At 43.3% G+C, this 20704-nt stretch overlaps 1 protein-coding gene across 6 annotated transcripts in view; it reads right to left on the minus strand.

The window, feature by feature from the left end:
• lef1 (lymphoid enhancer-binding factor 1) overlaps window positions 1–20452 on the minus strand; it is a 43336-nt gene extending 22884 nt beyond the window's left edge. For 2 of the 6 annotated variants that reach the window (XM_085161937.1, XM_085161936.1), the window contains exons 1-3: window positions 18884–20452; window positions 16817–16883; window positions 15505–15632 (exon numbers count right to left, since the gene is read on the minus strand). In XM_085161937.1, coding sequence (XP_085018063.1) covers window positions 15505–15632; window positions 16817–16883; window positions 18884–19081 — 393 coding nt within the window. In that variant the 5' untranslated portion in view covers window positions 19082–20452. The remainder of the gene's footprint in view (window positions 1–15504; window positions 15633–16816; window positions 16884–18883) is intronic. The other 4 variants (XM_085161935.1, XM_085161941.1, XM_085161939.1 and 1 more) reach the window with 4 other exon arrangements.
• Between the last annotated feature and the right edge of the window lie 252 nt (window positions 20453–20704).

The raw sequence follows: 20704 nt of genomic DNA on the forward strand, positions 1-20704 counted from the left end.
AAGGAGCGCCACGTGCCGAGGGTAATGAGACGAACAAGCGAAGCTAACCACAGGGACAGCAGCAGAGGAGGCTACGAATAATAAGAAAAGCATACCCCAGAGAGAAGTATACATCTGCGATGCCCTCCCAAATGTCTCCTTGCCATCTCCTCATTATTCCAATCAAAAAATTCAGGTATTCTCTCTTAGCGCTGTTGAGGGTTCTTGTAGTTGAAGACATGCAGTGAGACTGAAGGCAGTAGCCAGTTACTAAAAATAAAGAGGTATATAAAGAGCAACCCAAACTTGCAGCTGAGTGGAGTTTAGTGCAAAAATAGCCACGCTCCATATGTTCAATTTCATGGCTTTAGTGGCCAAGCTTCAGCGTAAATGTATCAGGCAAGGAAACTTGTCATGCTGCCCTCTAAATACTGACACTGCACCCACAGACATGACAGCTATAGCTGATGTCAAACACTTTAAGTAACCCCACCTACACACGCACACGCGCACACACACACGACGTGCTTTAAAATATTTCAAGCTACATGAAGGTTGTGTAAACCACATGTTTAATAACTTAAATACATAAACGCTGCACGTGAACACAAAAGAGCTGTTAACAGCCAAGTGTCTCTTTCCTCACCGCGTCAGAATAGGACGAGATGGATTACCCATCATCCCTCAGCTGGCATGAAGAGCGTGCGCTCCGAGCAAACCAATCGCGGCTGGCTCTCGCGCTGACATTCTCAACGAGCAAAGATGATAATTTGTGTGAAATGTGCCTGCCTCACATGAAAAGACTTTATCCGCTTTTTAAAGTGTTCAACTCTTAATTTCTATATGTCGCGGTGCTATTTAAAAAGAAAAAGAAAAAAAAAAGAGCAGAGTGGAAAAGGAACAGAACATTAGAAACGATCCAGGTGCCATTTTCCTCCTTACACGTTAAGCCACAAAAAGTAGAAGGAGGGAAGTGATGTGACGACAGGGAGTCTGTTTTTAAAGAGCGCTGGCTCTAAAAGGGTACACACAGGAGGTGAAGAGGGTTTGAATAGGGCCATGTAATCTATTCCATGTTGTGAAACTATGTTTTACTAAATAAGTGTTACGGTAACTGTAGTCCAAATTCCTTCCTGTAACTGAAGCAAAATCAGGGTTTTATTTTATAGGGTTTTATCAGATAAATAAAGAATGAGACTCTTTGTATTGCATTTTTTCTCTGAACAACAACAAGCAATGTGCTAAAACCTTTTTAGACATGACATCAATCAATCAATAATAACATCAATCATGTTCTTCACAGGTTCATTCAGACGTGACTGCGATGCAAGATATTTCAGAATAGGTATCAAGCCTTGGAGTAAGTACATCACGTAGCTTGTAGTCGATGAGGTCAGAGCTGTATTGCTACAACAATGGCAGGCAAATGACGAAAGCGTTCTCTTATTTATGCTGTGTAGAGCAATCTTTTATTTAAAGAAGCTCACAAAGGTACAAAGCCACTACCCACTACTGTGACTTCTGTCATGTTGAAAGCGATACATCAGGTGTGTGTAGATCCGATCTGGTCAAATTGCTGTGGTGAAAGAAGAATTAAAAAAGCACACTGAGACATGTCATGCTTGAGATGAGAAGTAAAGATGGCAACTCTGTTTAAGATTATCATCCCGAATTCCCACTGGGAACAAATTTGAACTATGAAGGCCTCAGTTGCACCTCTACCTCTTGGAACCCATTTAATGCAACAAGATAGCATTGGGCGTACTCGATAAAGTATAACGTCCATATTTGCTTGATTACCAACTGGTTTGTGTTTTTAACAAATATTAGACAACAATGGAAAAATGAAGCGCAGAGGAACAGCTTATATAGACCATTGTTAGCAGCAGACATCGACTGTCCAGGGACCACAATCAGCCAACGTCATATATGTCTGATTACGAACTGGCTCTCACCATGTATGCAGAACACACACACAGTGGTATCGGCACAGCTCACTCACAGGCACATGCCATGCGCAGTCACATGTCGTAAGCGAGTGGATATGGTCATTTGAGAGTTTTTCAGTGTGAGTGAAAAGGACCGTGAAAACATATGTAACAGCAAACCTAAATATTTAACTCACCCTCACTCACTTAAGACGGACATTTTCAAGAAGCTAACAGAGGGGAAGCGGCTAAAGCTAAAGCTATCCAGAGGGCAGAGCCTCGGTATAAGCAACAGATCAAAGCAAATAAAGGAGAAAAAAAACTGCAGACAGTATAAAGTAAAAAAAAAGAAAGAAACGAAAAAAGAAACGAAAACAAATGTAACAACAAACCTAAACACTAAACTCACACAGAATATCAACTATCCTGTTTGGTGATCCTGGAAAACAATTTCAGTAACATTTCTTTTGTTATACAAATCTCTTGCACTTGCTTTTGTTTAAGGTAAAATATGATAGGTAAAGGTGAGCATACAGCAACACATTTTCTTTATCTGTAACTCCTTTCTGCAACAGAGCACCTTATTTTTAGTTGTTTAAATGAGAAAAGATCCTGCAATTTACTGCAGCTTTGAGTAAAGTTTAATTATTTATTTGACTATAAAGAAGAAAAGTAGATTTTTGTTTGGCTATGCTGTCAATTATAGTTCTTAGAAAGAAAGCTGGTACGCAAGGCGTCACTTAAAACAGAAAAAATATTTGTATTCGCTGAGAAAATTGCAATCAATGCATCTCTAGATAGTAGTAGCAGGCTATAGATATTTCAATACATTTACTGATATAGAGGAAAAACTATATATATATATAAGTCACCACATTCATCCTATAGATAATTTAAGTAGTCATTTGAATTTTTACATAAGATGCTCCTGTGTCAAGCCAATGCTGTCAGTGTGTTCATATGATGCACTGTGTGGAAGCTGAGCAGAGATCGGCTTCTCCATTCTTCTGTGCCTCTGTGTGTGTGGTGGTGGTGCGGTGTGGTGGTGGTGGTGGGGGGTTGGGCTGCTGCTCTGGCAGAGCCCCGGGCGAACTACAGGATGTTCACCTTGCGGCGGGGCACAGGGCTCATTATCACAGCGGGACCTGGTCACATCAAAGGACTAAGGAAAGGGCAAACATTCTGCTGAAGTGCCACTGTCAGCAGGCCTGCAAGCGCACTTGCAAACACATACACAAAAAGACAGACCGCACACACACTCGAGCACACACTAGGCATCTATCCCCTCACAAAGAACATGACAGCTTTTCTAAAACCGTCACTAGCTTCGAAACTCTAGAGATTCGCTACCTTAAAATCCAATCAGCTAGTATAGCAATGGATTTGTGTAATGAATGTGGAAAAAAAAGTGTTGATGATGCATCTACCTGATCAGCTGTGCACTTAAAAACCACACATGGTGAACGAAGATCTTGGAGCCCTGTGTTTGAATACAACAAAAATGTTTGGAGTCCTCCCCCCACACCCCTCTGAATCAATCAGCATCCCTCCCTCTGCAACTATTTATAGAAACCCCACTGCTGCATTAACACCCTGCATGATTTATCATTAGAAACAGGCTCTGGTCTGCTGAGTAGCTACATTCATGCCAGGCAACGCGTTGGTGCCAACACCCACATTCAACAACAACACTCGAAGACCCCAAGACATGTACACAAATAAAATCGCAGCACAAGCTAACTCTGTGCGGCTAGTGGGCTAAAACCTTAGCCTCCGTACAATACGACAGTAGGCGAGAAAGGGAGGAGAGAAAACGAGGTGCAGAATGGGAGGAAAAGTGCTGATGAGTTGCCTTATGCAGGAGGCTTCATAGATCCGTTGAACAAGAGCGGATTTGCCTGCTACACCTAGATAGTGTTTCCCCCCCTCAGCTTTCGCCCAGGTATTCTGGGCATGAATGGCTGTCAGTTTGGATTTGGGAGCTCAGCGTTGAGGGGGGAAAATAGAGTCTGGTGGGGGTCTTTGTGTGTCTCTACTTGTGGAGACGGGCGCGAGAGACAGTGCTCTTCTCGCTAAGCCCCAGCTAGCAGAGAAGAGCACAGAAAGGAGCAGCGATGCAGGATTTCACACTGCAGACAGGAGGAGGTTAACATTAGCCTTGCGAACTAGCCAAAGAGAGATGGGCGAAGTCAGGCGGTGGCCGGGCGTAGAGGCGCAGCTGTGTTTTTGCTGGGAAGGTTTTCAGTGGCACACACACCAGGAAAAATGTGGATGGGGAGGCGATTTGAATGTGAGCCGCTTCTGCCTGAGCTGAACAGAGTACTGACCTAGTTTTCCTTCTGTATTTCACTCAGACTGATGCACACCCACCCACATGGTGCGTAAGAAAAGAAAGAATAAAAATATTGATGGCTTAGTGAGTAACACTGATGACTTAATGGAACAAAGAAGGAAAATTAATAGGAAAAAAGAGGTATGGATTCAGTTTCGAGTAAGAGGGTTCAGTGTGGTTATGTAATCTTTAAAGAGCAGACCACAAGAAACCCTTTTTGCCTCGGGTGCCACGACACCTGTGATCAGGCATCGATTTGAACTTCTGACCCCGCCACCGCATCATCATCACTACCGTTTTCACCTTAGTGCACCTTTGCTCTTGAAGACGTGCGCGATCCATCTATTTCCCATCCTGTTTTTCATTATGTCACAACCTGTGCGACTCTTGTAGAACAGGGTATAAGGGTCCGTGCCGTAGAGCTAGGGGGAGCATTCACGGCTGTGGATCCCATTGCAAACCTTTCCTCTCATTCGCATTATGGGTCGTACAACAATACCAGCAGCCCACTGTTTGGGTGTGATTCCACGTTTTAAGGGATTAACTGGTAAAGACTACCAAAAACTGCCTTTCAGGGTGGAATTAGTCATTAATCAAAACCACACATTTTAGGGTTTTTTTTTCCTCCTAGCTGGGTGCACACGCCCCTGCTAAGATCTGAATGGCAAGCACAAAGCTATTCAGATCTGATCCCCTCCGAACAAATGGCTTTTCTCCATCCCCACAGAAGCCGGGAACACTTAAAGAACCTCTCCAAGGATCTGAACGGTCACAAGAAAACTCCACCCAATCAATTAGCTTTGTGGCAGGCTTTAGTGGGCTTTAATACAAACAAAACAATGACCATGTACAACATGGCAATGGACAACGTCTGCTTATCCCTTGATATGCCTAAAGAAATGGTAATGGGGAATTTCTGGGGCACAAAAGGGACTTCTTAGGCTCAGGGCATATGGTTACAGCGACATAGAGCATGCTCGTGCACCTGATGCCTCAAATCTGGATGATTAGTCATATAATGAGCACAACAAGGTTGTAATTCAGCTCTTAGCTGGATTTATTAATACTGGGCTTCTCACATGCTTAATATAATCTCATTCGTCTCATTAGAATAAGCTGCAACTTTGTTTTTATTTGATCAACAAACTATAAAATATGAATAACTAGCAAGAGTGACTTCATGTTTTCATTTACTTAACAGACAACTTTTGCACTGTAATGGGTTTAAAGAAGAATCTTTTGCTTTGCAAAAATCACTATAATTAACTATTTGTTTTAGACTGACAAGTAAATAAATGAATGAAACTAACCAAAGTGTAGCAAGTGCTAAAAGGTTTCAAACACAGGTAAAAGTGAATTGATGCAATTTAAATAAGCTGTTCTCACTCACTGTTAAAAAACAAAGCAATACAAGGACAAATTTGGATAACTGCTGTTAAACTAACCCAAATAAAAGTCAAATGCCACTTTTCCACTGCACTGTTGCCTCTGTGTGGAAGTGCCATGGCTTACGAAAGGAGTGGAGGTGCAGAATTGACGTGCAGGGGTGGGGTATGCTCGTGTACCCCCCCTCCCCAAACCCCCCATCCCCATCTTTCATCTTGAGACAGGGGTACAGTGGGGGTGGATTGATTTGATGTTTTGATGCATTGTTTGATGACGGGCAGCTCAAAGTGGAGGATGCCTCTGTGATGTCTGTCCATTGGAGGACATGAAAAGCGTCACCTGGCCCCTGAGCTGAGGGTTATGGCTGATAGTGGATTTAAGGGCTCCTGCCGAGCTGGACGGTGGCTCCGTTCTTGCCACATAATCCACTCAGCGTGACCTTTTATATTTTTAGAGTCAGTACCACTTCCCCGTCAGCCGGCCTGGTTGAAACGATCGCAGCCATTAGGGTCCTGATCAACTACATTGTGTAACTGTACATGTAATTTATTTAATGCGCGCATCCCATGAGGAAAATAAGAGCTTTCCATCACTGCCGAGCTGTCCGATGATCAAAAGAAACATGGAGCACAAGGCGAGCTCATCAGATGAACAAACACATTCTTGCTAGATATCTTTGTGGGTTTCATCATCCTGCATCAAGTGACTGCTGGGGAAAAAAACAAAGCCTTGTTCTCATCCCTGTGACATCAGCGCTTACAGACAGAGTGCAAAGGAGGATTCAAAGCAAGGGCAGTCATATATTTCCAATTAACCGCCCCCGCCTCCAAAAAAAGTGAATCTGCAATTTTAATGTCTAACCATCTAATTAATGGTTTCTAAAACCTCACAGATTATTAAGGGAAATAGGAATACATAACATCTTAATGCAGGTTAGGCAGTACTAGTCGCAAGGTTGAAACTCGGAGCCCGCCCTAGATTTGACTAAACTAGGAGCAAGCATAATTGGTAGAAATCTCCTCGCTGAGCCAAATGAAAAAGCAGAAGGGCGTAAATTGTTACACCGCTGTGTTAAGACACTGAAACTGTTGCAGAGATCAGACGAACTGCAGCAGCAGGAAAAGAACACCATTCATTGCTTCGCTGTTTTCCTCTGTGACTTGGGGCCACTGAGTTTTTCTCCAGCCATAGTAAATTGGGCGCCTGGGGCAGGAGCCTTGGCCGAGCTTGCATTTCGGCGGAGCTCACTGTGGAGGGCATGAGGGATAGAGATATGGCACTGAAGCGGGGGGTGGTGTAGGGCGGGGGAGGACTCCGAAGCATAGCAGAGGTGACATCACGCACATGTTTTAACACAAAAAGGGACCTGGCTGGTTAGCGCACTAACTAGCGAGCTCCATGGCAATCAGCGCTTCTCATTCTCTCCGTTCCCCTCTGTCCACGTCGTCATAAATACAGCTACATCTGCAAGTGTAATCACTCCATTGTGCCCTGATTTTCTGCTCTGCTGGGCAGCAGCATGGCAGCCTGATTTTCAGCACCCACCCCCCTACTCGGTCCCCTCCTCTCTCCCCTCAAGTGCCCTCGCCTGTTCCTGGCTACTCCTTTGCCGGTGAGGCCGGTGTGTCTCACAGATTACAGAGCTCTGGTCGCTCAGGTAACAAGAGTCACTAATCTGGCTGGGGTTGAATTACACATAATTGCCTCGGCACCGTGATTGATTTCAGCCCTGGAAAGGAAAAGACGACCCCCCCCCCCCACCCCCACACATCCCCCATTCCCAGCCAAACACCCCCCACCACCACCACCTCCCTGCCTGCCTGCCTGCCTCTCTCCAGTGCTCACGAGCGGCAGCCAAGACTCTCCATCTAGTAGGAGGCAGGAGGCTTTGAAGAGATCAAAGCCAAGGCCGGGAGCAGTTGCGCGCCCTGGGAATACGGGAGAGAGGCTTTCTGCTCCTCAGCCCTATTTTCTAGCGTCATGTTGGATTGCAGCTGTATTGCATTTCGCCAGTTTTCTTAATGCTCTTGGTTTTGACTTTGACATCAGTGATCCCCCCTCGGTTTCTTCAAAAACAAGGGGGGGGGGGGGGAGGAGAGAGGGGGAAAAAAAAAAAACGAACCTGAACAAGAGAAGGGGGGGGGGGGGGGACAAAGAGGAAAGAAAGGGGGGTAAAGAGATCTACAGACTGATTTTTATTTTCACAACTCCATAATTGGCTAGTTCAAAGGAGATGGGGGGAGACTGTAGCATTTGTTTTCAATTCCACTGCCGATATGAAAGGAGCGACAAACTTTTATGGGTTTCCCAAAAATTAAAGACAGGCTCTTTTTTTTCCCCCCTCCTCTCTTTCACAGTCAAAGAGTAGGGTGTTTTTTATGACCAAGACCACACAAAATGAACTGATAGCAAAGCCCTCCTCTTTGTCCTCCCACAGAAAACTCAATAGTTCACGTGTGTGTGTGTGCGTGTGTGCGCGCGTGCGCGCGCGTCGTCTGACAGCACTTTAGTGTGCGTCAGAAACAGTTAAGACGAAATGAAAGTGGTTTGATGTCTAGCTCGGAAAACACAAAAGGAGGCACGAAGAAAAAGAGCGCAAGCTATATCCATCTATTCATTTAATAGCTCGGCTAATAAAGCCTGGTGGCAAGAAGGCACCCTTTGTACTGTAACTATGTCGGCCCTATACCAACCTCCTACACTGGGGACCATTAATATTTCAGCGCTGTCAGATACACATTGCATGTGTGAGCCTCTTTAGCACTCACACCCACAGCAGAAAGAAATAATGAGCTTCTGAAAAATATGAAACAGCAAAAAAAAAAAAAAAAAAGGGAGGGGAGAGGAGGGCGAGAGCACGCCCGGGACTGACCAACTTCATACAACAGAGCAGCTATTGATCATAGCTCTGTTTCTTAGCTGGACAAAGTGAGGGCTGTTTGAGCTTCTCTGAAGTCTGGACGCAGCCGGCAGGATTTGTAGCCATGTTTCACTCCTGTGATCCTATTGTTCCCCTTCCTGCAGTTTACTAGTTGGAACACTGTTCGCCTACACCAACTAGACCCTACAAGCTGTCGGGATGAAGTCAATAAAGCTATTCATGTGTGTGTGTTTTTTAACTCATTTTTTATGGCTATATCAGGCAACAGTGAGGTACTGTGATCATTTTTTTTAAAGGAACTTCTGCCAAGCTTCAATCAGTGCTTTAAAGACTCAACTTGTGCCGTAGGGTTTTATAAATCGCACTTTTTTATGTAACAAACAAGCAGCTCTAAAGTTGGTTTTGGTGACTGATTCGGAAATGTTATTTCATTTCGAGCTCATTCAGGCCGACACTGAGTTCCAAAAAACATTCCCAGAGACTTCTCCCACTAACCCCTTTTAACTATGCAGTCATAACCAAAAGTGACAACAGTTGCAAAACAACTTGACGAGAAAAAAAAAACAAAAAAACAAAAACCTCTTGCACACATGCACACACACTGCCCTCTAGTCTACATTTCTGATCCACCCTTACAGGAAATCCACACCCAGACCATTCAAACAGAACTGGGCATGAGGGACAACCTTGGCGAGGCCCTCCATTGACCCCAGGAGATCAGAGGCAGACTGCTAGTGAAGAGTGAAGCCCTCTGAGCAGGTGCTGAGGGTTTGAGCTGCAGTCGGGCTATGGAAGCCTGGCTGGTTGGCTCCAGGCGGAACTGCCTGATTGGTTAAGCTTCATCCGATTCAGCGGGACGAACGGGAGCGAAGAAAGTGTCATCATCTATGAGTGCTTTGCTTTGAGCAAGAACACGTGCCCAAAATAAACATAAACAGGGTGTGTCAAGAGCGTGCCTGCATGTGACGCTCACGACCTTGACGCTCCCAGATTGCCTCTCTTGACACAGACGCCTTTTCAGGGTTCTGAAGAGTTAACAATTTCACCTTTGTCATTGGTGGGCTTTTTCCAAATGGAAACAGAACAAAGTCACAAGTTTGCTATTATATCTACTGATCACTCAGCCCACTCTTTTTTTTTTTTTTCAAATTAAACAGATGCAATGCAGTGCTGATCCTTTCTAGATATTAACAAATGGGGGTTAATGTGAGAAGGCAAATGCCCAGCACAGCCACATGGGTCATTGTACGCTTTCGTAACCCGTCAGCACTAAGTCTGTGTGATGTGTGTGATTGTGCGATTGATTGTGCCAGTGTGAGAGTAGTGCAGGTAAACACTGTGTAGTGGTGATCCTATACCCTGCCTCCTGCGTGCTAGTCAGGCAGCATAAAACATGTTTATTTTGATTGTCATACAAGTCCTTAAAAAAAGCAACCCACAGCTTTATTTGAGAATTTAAACAAACAGAAACAGGAGACCTAACAAATCAACCAGCAGGCTGCTGCGTTACCAAGAAATATAAATCATCCAGAAACTTCAACCTTGATTGTCTTCTTTTTGGTATTCATCTTGAAAAAAAGGAAAGAGGAAAGAAGGCCACATCTCTTGGTCCAACAGACGATTGCACTGCTGCGCTTCATTTAACGAGATGAAAACACAGATAAGGTGATTGCAACCACATGGCATCATTAGCGCCGTGCATATGGAACGAATGTGTCAACCACCATCGCCATACGAGCTGAGAACAGGAAGAAACCTTGGCAATTAAATGGCACAGTTTATAAAAACACTATGACACTACGGGAAAAAAAGCGCTTTTTCTGTGTGAGGTCCCTGCTGTGGTTCTTGATGTGTTCACACATATTTCACTGCGTGATGGATCTGCACAGCAGATGTGGCATCAATGTCAGCGTGGCTCTGATGCATACGCTGCCAGATTGGTGCTAAAAATCTGTCTTCTGACAGTTGTTGTGTTTTCTATACTTTCACACTAAATATGCAACCATGCACAGCATCACACTAAAGCCAGTGTACTGAAAATTAGATGAGCTGACAGTGAGATAATCATATGGAGGTCAGCTGCTTAAAAGGCAAAAATGCTACATTGAGCTCTAGTAAATTTCACAAAGCATGACCAGTCTGTTGTGAGACTTAAAGAAAACTACTCAAGGTGCCATAAGCTGCCAACTAGAACATTATTTGTGGACATGGAAGGCTGCTGGTAAATGTAGTGTTCTCTTTAACAGGGATCTTCCACGGTAGTGCTGAGGGCATGAGCTTAGGACACACATGGCACTGAGGGATACCAGAGCGGTCCTACCAAATCCCGTTAGGTAAGCCTGGGTTAGTGATTCCACGCTGCGAGACACTGGCTAGCAGATCCGTCACGTTCCCACTACATCAAAGGAAAGTGCAGCGCTGCACTCCCTTCGCCCCCTCTTTTCTCGCCACGAGGATCTTGCAGTTGAGGGTCCAAAGGGAAAAAGGAGTGAACGGCAATAGAGAGGGAGATCTCTAAACCCCCCTCCTCCCCTCCCCTCAACCGCAGCAACAAAACCCAGTGATTCTATCCAGTTCTCTCTTCAAACTGATGCCCAAGACTCACGAGACTGCTCTCACAGTTGGAGATCGCAAACACATCTTCAAACTAAAAGGTGGAAAAACCTGGTACTCTACGTCTGCACTATCAACATGTTAAAACTAAGAGCATGCAGCAGCGTTTTTATCTTGTCAAAGCACGCATTAATACGTTTATTAAAAGGGAATATGGCAGAATGCCGTGGGCTCACTGGTTCTAGGGATTTGTTTAAACTTTAAAATAAAAATAAAAAAAGAACGTGTAGAACGGGAGTTTTTGCAAATGGGAGGGCGTTTATGTGACAACAGCAGCATGCTTTGAGAAATGATTTCGGGTCATTTAAAAATATGCGCTGCCCATCACATGCACTGCGATCTTTTTTTAGAAGCTGTCATCTCTAAATCTCAGCTTTGGTTTGTGAGACTAAAGAAGAACAGATTCAATGATAAGCAAGCGCCGAGTGCGTCGTCTTTCACACATCAAACCTGGCGCGATGACATCCGTGCTGCTTTGAAGATCAGACTTTATATTATGATCATTCTGACCAAAACTGCAAAAAAAAAAAATCTTATTTGTCAAGGTACAGATGCAGACACTGAGCAAATGAAGGTCCTTACTGCTCTTGACAGTCCTTCTAGTTTTTACACAGTAAAGGTTTAAAATAGCACAAATACAAATTATTCCAGGCAGGAAAAACACTTTTCGCCTTATCAGATGATTCTGTAAGTGCTCAGGAAGGCTGTTCATGGGAGAAAAATAAAGAATCCTGATGTGGGCAACAGCAAATAAAAATGTGTGTGAGCTTCTGTCTCCTTAAGTCAGGGCTTCTCAGAGTGGAGACATTGGGTAACTAGTGAGCTGGTTATCCCTAGGCAAAAGGATACAAAAAAAATATTGTGCTACAAGTTAAACAGTTGAACTGTAAATTAAAAAAAAATTAAATACATTCAGATCAGGGGTATAAAACAAGCCTACTGTGTGATTTACTCCCATCCACATCATCCTTGGGTCAGCAGAAACTGATAAGATTGTATCCTCTAGACTTGCGACATGTCACAAGTCAAGCGTTAGAATGAAGAGCCTCTTTGAAAAAGACCTCACATGCAGTATATTCCTTTAAAACATGTCCACTTGTTCATATCAAAGAGTCCACTGAGCTTAAAAAGTCAATAAAAAGCTGTAAATCAGCCAAATTTGTCAACAAAAAAGCTTGCCACCACCCCACTAACCTGGTTTTCTGTATGCCTATAATCACAGCCAAGGTAATGAGCAACCGTCCAATATGGACAAATGTGATAATCGCTTTAAAATACACACTTCAAATTAGACAGCAGTTCCCACTAGCATTTACCAGAAACTCAAGTTTCTGTTGCTTTATGATCACCAAGGTGTAGATTACAGTCCTTACACTTTTACGCATTGAACTGTAAACTGTAAATCTTCAAAAGCTGCAAGTTCACTTAACAAATAAATGACTCCTTAAGTTGGCTAGCTTTGTTTTAAATCCACACGTATGGGGAACTGGCATCATCACACATCAAATTCTAAGCTCTTGTGCCGGAGTCAGCTTATCAAGCTGGAAGTCCTAAAATCTGCTGACAATCAGCAACTCCCAACAGCTCCGTCGTGACTGGACGGCATGTGCAGGAATGTCATGGTCAATGGAAATCAATCTAAACTACTGGGATTGGGGGCGGTGATGGGGCTGGGGATGGAAGAGAATGAAAGAGAGAATGTGCCTTTGATCTCAGTGAAAACCGATCCCAGGCCTGCAGATACTGTGGCTGCGGTGGCCAGCAGCAGAGGCAGCAAGCTGACATCAGTGAGAAAGCCAGAGGACTCATGTTCCGTGATCCCTCCACCAAGCCTTGGCTCTTTTTATTGGATAAGTGAGAGAAACGTATATAAAATGACTACCGTTTTATTGAAGACAGGGAAGGAGGAAAATTGGAAAAAAAAAAAAAAAAAAAAAGCAGCCATGGTAAATGAAATGAAAGCGTGGCTTTAGAAGTTTTGGCAGCAAGTATACTGCCTAACTGCCTGGCCTAATTCATCTGCAGTGAGGGGTAATTTCCTCTCACACAGTCAGCTGGTCTCCATACAGACTTCTATGAGTTTTTCTTTTAGCTTTGTGCTATACAATAAAATAATAGCTAAAATCTACCAGAAAACAAGCCAAAAAAATAGAATTTGGAAGGTAACATACACCGCTTGTGCACTATCCTGCTTGTAAACTGAAAAAAATCTCCCCCGATCCACAATGTCATATACTTTCACCTTCTGCAACTTTGGCAGGGAGGAAGCATTGCAATTTTAACATCATTCTATGATAGAGTTGCATGTGAATGAAGATCCTTTACACACAGCATGTGGCATCTGCCCCCGACAATCACATCTGCTTCCAAAAACCAATTCTTACAACAACACAGAGCTCACATTTCACAACTTTACCCTGATGAAACCGACTCGCACGCACTGCAAAAGCACAACAACTGAGCGTTTCCCGTATAGAGACGCCACACCGTAGACAAGACTGAAGCTGGCTGCAGAGACGTGAGGAGAGCAGGGCCAGACCGGACAGCTGCTCGTGCGCCCTGTGTTTTATGTCTGTCTTGAGGAGAAATTTGCAAACGGGACAGACACAGGAAGCCGCCAGTCAGAGACCTGCAGCTGGCCTGAAATTAATACCGTCACAGGGGTGATATCTGCAACACACGCCACCCCTAACACGGTACTATAAGCTCTTCTGCAGGGTAGCCCCAGAGACGTGATGTTGGCTCCCTCAGTTCTGCTGGGCTAATTAGAGGGTTTACTTGAGTCATGTAGGCATGCATCACTTCAGATTTTAACAAGATGAGAAATAGTGTACATCTCACAGAGACCGTTCGCAAAGTATGGCTGCCATTTGGTTTTCAGTGGTCACGTATAGCTGTCAAGGGGGCGGATATCAGCACGACACAACGGCGAGACAAATATCAAACATCACAAACACTGAAAGAGAATATTTTCGTGGTGTTATCCTGATGATGAAATAAGGTTTATGCCTCTAACGAGAAAACCGAGAAATCTGATTTTTTTTCCTTAAATCCTCTTAATCGACTCTTGGAAGTATTCTGGGCTGAGCTGAATTTTTTAGCAGGAATTATTTTCTCGCAACTAAATGGTTTGAATTTTATTTTAAAGCCACCAATTAGATCACTCTGTAAAATGATTTACCTGCTGATATCCAACTCTGAGTCAATTTTACCCAAAAGCTTAAAGATGGAAATCTCTGTAATAAATCTTTCAACGCTCCATGAGAGACACCACAAAAAGCGTCCCACATTGGCAAAGGACTTTTTATTTATCTCAAAAAGAGCAGAAAATATCTTTTTAGTTGTGTTGATACATCTAAATTTAAAACACACACACAAATGCCAAATGCAAATGCAAGTGTTGAAAGCGAAAACTCAAAAACCACAGATTTCACTTAATCGACAATATGAAGTTCTCAATTTGCAGTGGTTAAAAACAGAAACCAGCAGTCACAGCTACAAAAACATCAATGAGGTTATTTTTAGCTGATACATCATAAATGGTAAATACTAAAAAAAAAAGAAAAAAAGGTCCTGAAAACTCTAATCTTGTTCTAAGGTGACACTTTTGATTAAGTCTTGCACTCATCTACAAGCGTCTGATACATACATTTGATTTATTTCTGGGATCACTGTGAAAATGTCATAAGTTAAAAAAAAACAAACCAACTACAGCAACAACAAAATACCAGCATGTCCTGCTGCCTCTTGGTAACCTTTTGACAGTCTGCGGGTAGGTAAAGCAATAGCTCCTTCAGTCTGACCACACTCATTTACAGGACATTAGCAGGATACGTGACATTACTGTAACTTAATTTAGGATCAGTTTTGCTTTTTAGTTTCTCTTGTCAGGAGAAATTTTGTCCCGAGCCTGGACTAAATCTGAGCAGGTGCAAAGTTGGCAGTTAAATCTCTGCTGGTGTTTTAAAGTTACCCATCATTTTTGTTTTTGCCTTCCTTCCCACTAGCACTAATTAATTAAACAGAAGTTCCAAACTATTACTAACATCTACTATCATTTAACAGTATTAAAAAAACTAAATAAAAAAAAGCTTTAACCCATCCAAAAAAAACAAAAACAAAAAAAAAAACACGAATTTCTCTCTAAAAATGCCCTGCGTTTGTATTCATTTCATCACTCAGGACTGTCAATTATTTACTTTTCTCATAACTACATAATTTTTTATATTCTTACAACGTAAAATTAGAAAATTTCGTCTTTGTCTCACAGGCAAATGATATGCTGACTAACACGCGTCAAGCTTAAGTTTGCATTTCACATCATGAAATAATACAAGTTAAACTGCAATACTGACTTGTGTAGAGGAAAAAAAGCTGGTACTGACCGTTCTGGGCATGGGCGGCGAGAGGGAGCCATTGTTCATGTAGGAATCAGTGTTCATGTTGCTCATCATGATGTAACCTGGGTAGCCCGGGTACGGATGGCCTTTACTGTACATGTCTTGATGCTTTCCTAATAAAAACATTTTTTTAAAAACAAACAAAGTAAACGCGTGTCGGTCGCTGTGTTTTTGCACAGAGAGCACAAACACCAGTAAAAGATTAATTAGCCAAAGATTCAATAGCTTTAATTACAGTCATATCTTCGAAATGGCTGATTTTAATCAACAAACTCGATAAGCAGCAACAACAAAGCCGAGCACAAAGTTGGCTTGGCTGTTTTGATGTAGTAATGATATCGCTGTCGATTGATTTAACCCCTGCCCTATTTTGCCACGGCCTTTTGTTTGTGCCTTTTCTTTCCGCCTCACAGAGGCGGGTCATATTATGCAGCGGAACAATGGAGCCCCTCTGTGCCAATTAGCACCAATTAGAAGAACATACAGACTGTGTCAAAACAGGAGACGCCCCAACTGTTCCTCTATGCCTTTGACCTGAGAGGGGGGGGGGGGGGGGGGGCTTTGCACAAGAGGCTTCAATACAGCATCGCTCGCCACTTGAATGTGCGCGGCGTAATAAGGCCTGCAGGGGCTGGGGCTGTTTCTGGTATACAATGTGACAGCAACATAGATCTTGTTGTGAAGAAAGCCAGTGTTTGATTTGAAGGGGATCCCATTCAGGAGTGAAAGGGGAACAAAGAGGAGGCATACTCCTCTTCAAAGCCCTAATAATGACCTGCAGCAGCAGGGTCAGACTACAATAGCCAGAGAGCAACAAGCCCCAAGAGGACGCAACATGTTGCATGCGACAATGCAACCGGAGAGCTGAGGGATACGACAGGAATATTTGAGGAAACACGACACGAAACAGCCAGACAAAAGTTTTGCTTTTGGGTTGTGCTCAATTTTAGGCTGCTGCCATAAGTGCATATTTTTGCTCCTTCTTTTATGTCCATTTGTGCAGGTACCCTCATCTACCAGGGAGGTAACAGGTAGCTGTGTTTATGAAGGTACAGCATGCCCTGACTAGACTTAGGATGAGCAGGAACAGGGGCTCTGATAAGAGAAGTACCAACAGTTTCATCACTTCCGCGTGGTGAAAACGAGGGGCCACTACTTCCACCTTATCTTCTAAAGCAAAAGCAAACCACATTTAAAAAGGAAAAAGAAAAAAAATGGACTTTTATTGCAAATAAATGTAGTGCTGATTGTCCTATAACACATGCTGATTTAACAAGCTCCAGATTGTGTCTCTTACCATCTTCCGGATGGTCTCTGTGTTTTTCATGATATGAATCTTGCGGTATTTGGGACTGTCTAGCTGCCTGTAAAAAAAGAAAGAAATAAAATTAAAAGACAGAGAGAGGGAGGGAGAGGGGGGAGGGGGAGAGGGGGGGGGAGAGAGAGGAAGAATCAATTAGAAAGGCATTCAAACACAGTTACACACATGCTGATGTGGTCAGACAGCCACAAACATTGCTGGGACAAACATCGTCCCTTTGCCTGTCACCAAAGGAGAGAAAGCTTACAGACACACACACACACACACACACACACACACACACACACACACACACACACACACACACCACTATCTATAGAAGAGTGATGGAGCAGCCTGCATCAAAGCTTCAGAAGAACCACTTAATTAAGCTTCATGTCTTTAAGGAGCTTACAAATTAGCTTGTTTTCAGTACCATAGGTCCACTCTCATTTTCATCTTCCAGTCTGAGCCTCCTTCTCAATTCAAATAGTGTGTTTGTGTCATAAATGAAATAGCTGTGTGCAAAGGGAAATAAAATCGCTCCATAAAAAAAAAAAAAAAAAAAAGGGAAACAGTGCAGACTATTTTCTGCTTATGAAAAAAAATAGAAAAAAATCCTCTGCACTTTGAACACCCATTTCCTTTCTCTTTTAGAATCCGAATTGGGAAGGGGACCTCTTTTTTAGAGTTCAGACCCCTCAGGATGGCTTCAAGCTGAGCGAGGGAACTTCACTGGATTCCTAATTAACATTCAGCCTCTGTCTCGTGTGTCCCTAGGACATTCGGCGGAGAATGCGTACAGTTTCGTTCAGGATGTAGCCATGTAGAATTTTTTTTTTTTTAAATCAGAAAAGAAAGAAAGAAAATGGATTAACACCACGGTTAATAGCAAAACAGCAAACTTAAATGATGGGGATGCTACAGCCTGCATCCTAAGGTAGGCTTGATGGATGCAGGGGAAAAGAAGAAATCACTGATGGTTCACGCTCTGTCACTTCTCCCCTGCTTAGAAAAAAAATGCCATCTTGCAAGTGCGATATATAAAGCACAACTGCAATAATTTTTCATCATTAAAAATTAATCTAGAATAATTTTTCCACTGAGATTTTCAATCCATTTAACATTCACCACAAATTCAGCACATCCACACATTCTTCTCATGCACCCATCTAGCCTCTCAGCATCCTTTCAGTTTAATCAAATGGAACAAAGCAAATGCAGAAAAATGTTTATTATACAACTCAGCCCCCTCCCCCCCCTCCAATTCCAACCTTAAAAACTGAAAAGAATAATTTATAGGCACAGTTTTAAATTAATGAGCAGAATGAGCCGGAGTGTGTGAAGATCACATCTTGAAAACGAAATAAAAGACCGCATCCTTTCATCCAGGCAGAATTTTAAAAATTGTGAATGTTAAGGAAATTCACAATATTGCTGGCAAACAGGTTTTAAGCCATGTGTGCTAAATGGATTCATGTGCTGGTGTTTAAGCTGCTGTGGGTGTACCACTGCCAGCACAGCCACCAAGCCCTGCTTGTCACAGGCAGCTTCGCAAGGCCCTAGTTCTCACATCTCATACAAGATCTTTTGCATTTAGCTCGATCTGCAATTTCATTCATTTAAAGAAAAATATAACTGTAACAGAACATTACAATTTAGGCCTGCATTGATTACAGTTAATAGACTGCTGAGTGTTTGCCTGTGACATCTTTGTTTTTTCTAGTTTAAGGAATCAGAGCCATATCAGTGGCACAGCTCAAGTTACATTTTCAATTAAAAGGAAAATAAAATGGAAATTGTGAATTAATAATGACAATAAATAATAAAGCTCTAATAATGATTTGTCTACAAAACTAAGCAAAGGGAGGTGTTTTTGCTCACAAGACATTCAGGTAAACCAAAGCTGAGTAAAAAACTAGATTATTAATTAGAAGGGATCAACTTTTGTTTTAAAGGCTCCTGCGGGCTTTTTAGTTGTATTTTTATTAACCTTCCCTCTCTGCTGGGGAGCTCTCGGAGGATGCCCACCACCACATCAGTGAACCCACAGCAGTTACTCACGTCGTGGCTGTTGCTGTTGGGGCTGCTTTCCGACTCGTTGACCAGAGATGACTTGATGTCTGCCAGGTCCCCTTCCTCTTCTGAGTGGCTCAGCTCGGCGAAGATCTGCTCCTTCTGCGGGTCCCCCTCGTCTTTGAACGGGATCATTTCATCTGTGGCGCAAAGCTCCGGGTCTCCGCCGCCTGATAACTGGGGCATTTTTTCACAAAGTGTTTCGCTTCCCCGAGAAAACCGAAGACAACAACGCGTGCCACCACTGTCCCGAAACTACACAGAAATAGAGAGGGGGAAAGATGAAAAAGGAAAAATAAAAAAAACTCCCACCGAAACGGAGTGGGAACCGTTGCCTTCCCCCCCTCCACCTCCTCCCCTGTGTCACACCGGAGAGTCACCCGGAGAGGAAGCGGCGTGCGAGCACACTGCCGGTGTGTTTTTACTGAAGCAACAGGAGGCGCGAGGCTGCTGCCGGCGTCCTTTTGTTGTTGTTTTTCCCCCTCTTTTCTGTTCTTTTTCCGTCGCGAGAGTTTAACTAAGCTTGAAACTCACACACTAAAAAAAAAGTGAGATGCAAAGCAGTCGGAATGAGAAGTCCAGTGCACGCCTCAATGTCATGAGGAAAGCATAAAAAGGGGGAACAAACCACGAGTTAAAATCTCATCACCATTTTTTCTCCCCTCTCGCTTTCTTTCTTTTTTTTCTGTTTGAAGTCAGCACGCGACGACCGCCGCGTTCCCGTAAAAACGACTCAACGTGAAAAAGTACATTTAGAAAAGTGAGAGAAGATATTTCCTCGGTGGTCCCGGAGACGGAGCTGCGAGCGTCCTTCAGTGTGCGTGTGGAGAGGTTGGAGGGAGGGGGAAAGTAAGACGAGGAAAAGGGAAAAGAAATTAAGTGATGGATGTGTAAATGGAAGAAAACGCAGTTGTTGTTGGGGTTTTTAAAACAAGCAAATACTTGGGCGACAAGCAACGCAGCGAGACGCCGTGATGCTTAAAAATACATCCTCGAAGCTGCTCGGAGGAGGAGGGATAAAAGCAAAAACAAAAAGAAGAAGAAAATCACAGAAAACAATCAAAAAAAGAAGGCAAGAGTGGAAAAACGCCGTGGACCCGACTTCCCACTGCTCCTGCACCGCTTCCACAGCGTAATGTAACCAGTGTGTGTATGTGTGTGTTGGTAATGTAGCCGTGCTCCCTCCTCCTCCTTTTTCTCTCTCTTCAGTCACTGGGAGGAAAGAGAGATGAAAGGGAAGCCGAGGCTCTGATTGACACCGCACCGATTGACACTCCTCCTGAGAGAGAGATTTATACACAGCTCACAACAAATGGGCAGACAGGAGGGGAGGAAAAGGAGAATGAGCGGAGAGGCTGGAACTTGCTGTGGATGTGATGGGTTAAAAATAATGAGGAGAAATAAAAAATGATAATTGAAATATAGAGGGGAAAATATTGGACAAGCTTAAGCCCGTTTTGTTGGTGCTGGAGATGTGATTTAATCAATCTGCAAGAAGTGGCAATGGCCTGTTTTGGAAACAGAAACAAACAAACAAAAAAGATAAGCTATGGGAAGTTTAGAGGAAGAAAAACACAACGTATGCTCCAAGTGTTGGAAAAATCTCTCTCTCTCTCTCACACACACACACACACACACACACACACACACACACACACACACACACACACATATATATATATATATATGTGTGTGTGTGTGTGTATCAGGTGTATGTCTATAAGGGGACATAGGCCTGTTATTTATTCAGCTCCCTTTAAACTACCTTGCGGTATATCGTGGGCATATTTGTGGCTACATGGTGCTTTC

Source organism: Neolamprologus multifasciatus, chromosome 6 (assembly GCF_963576455.1).
Source record: "Neolamprologus multifasciatus chromosome 6, fNeoMul1.2, whole genome shotgun sequence".
NCBI lineage: Eukaryota > Metazoa > Chordata > Actinopteri > Cichliformes > Cichlidae > Neolamprologus > Neolamprologus multifasciatus.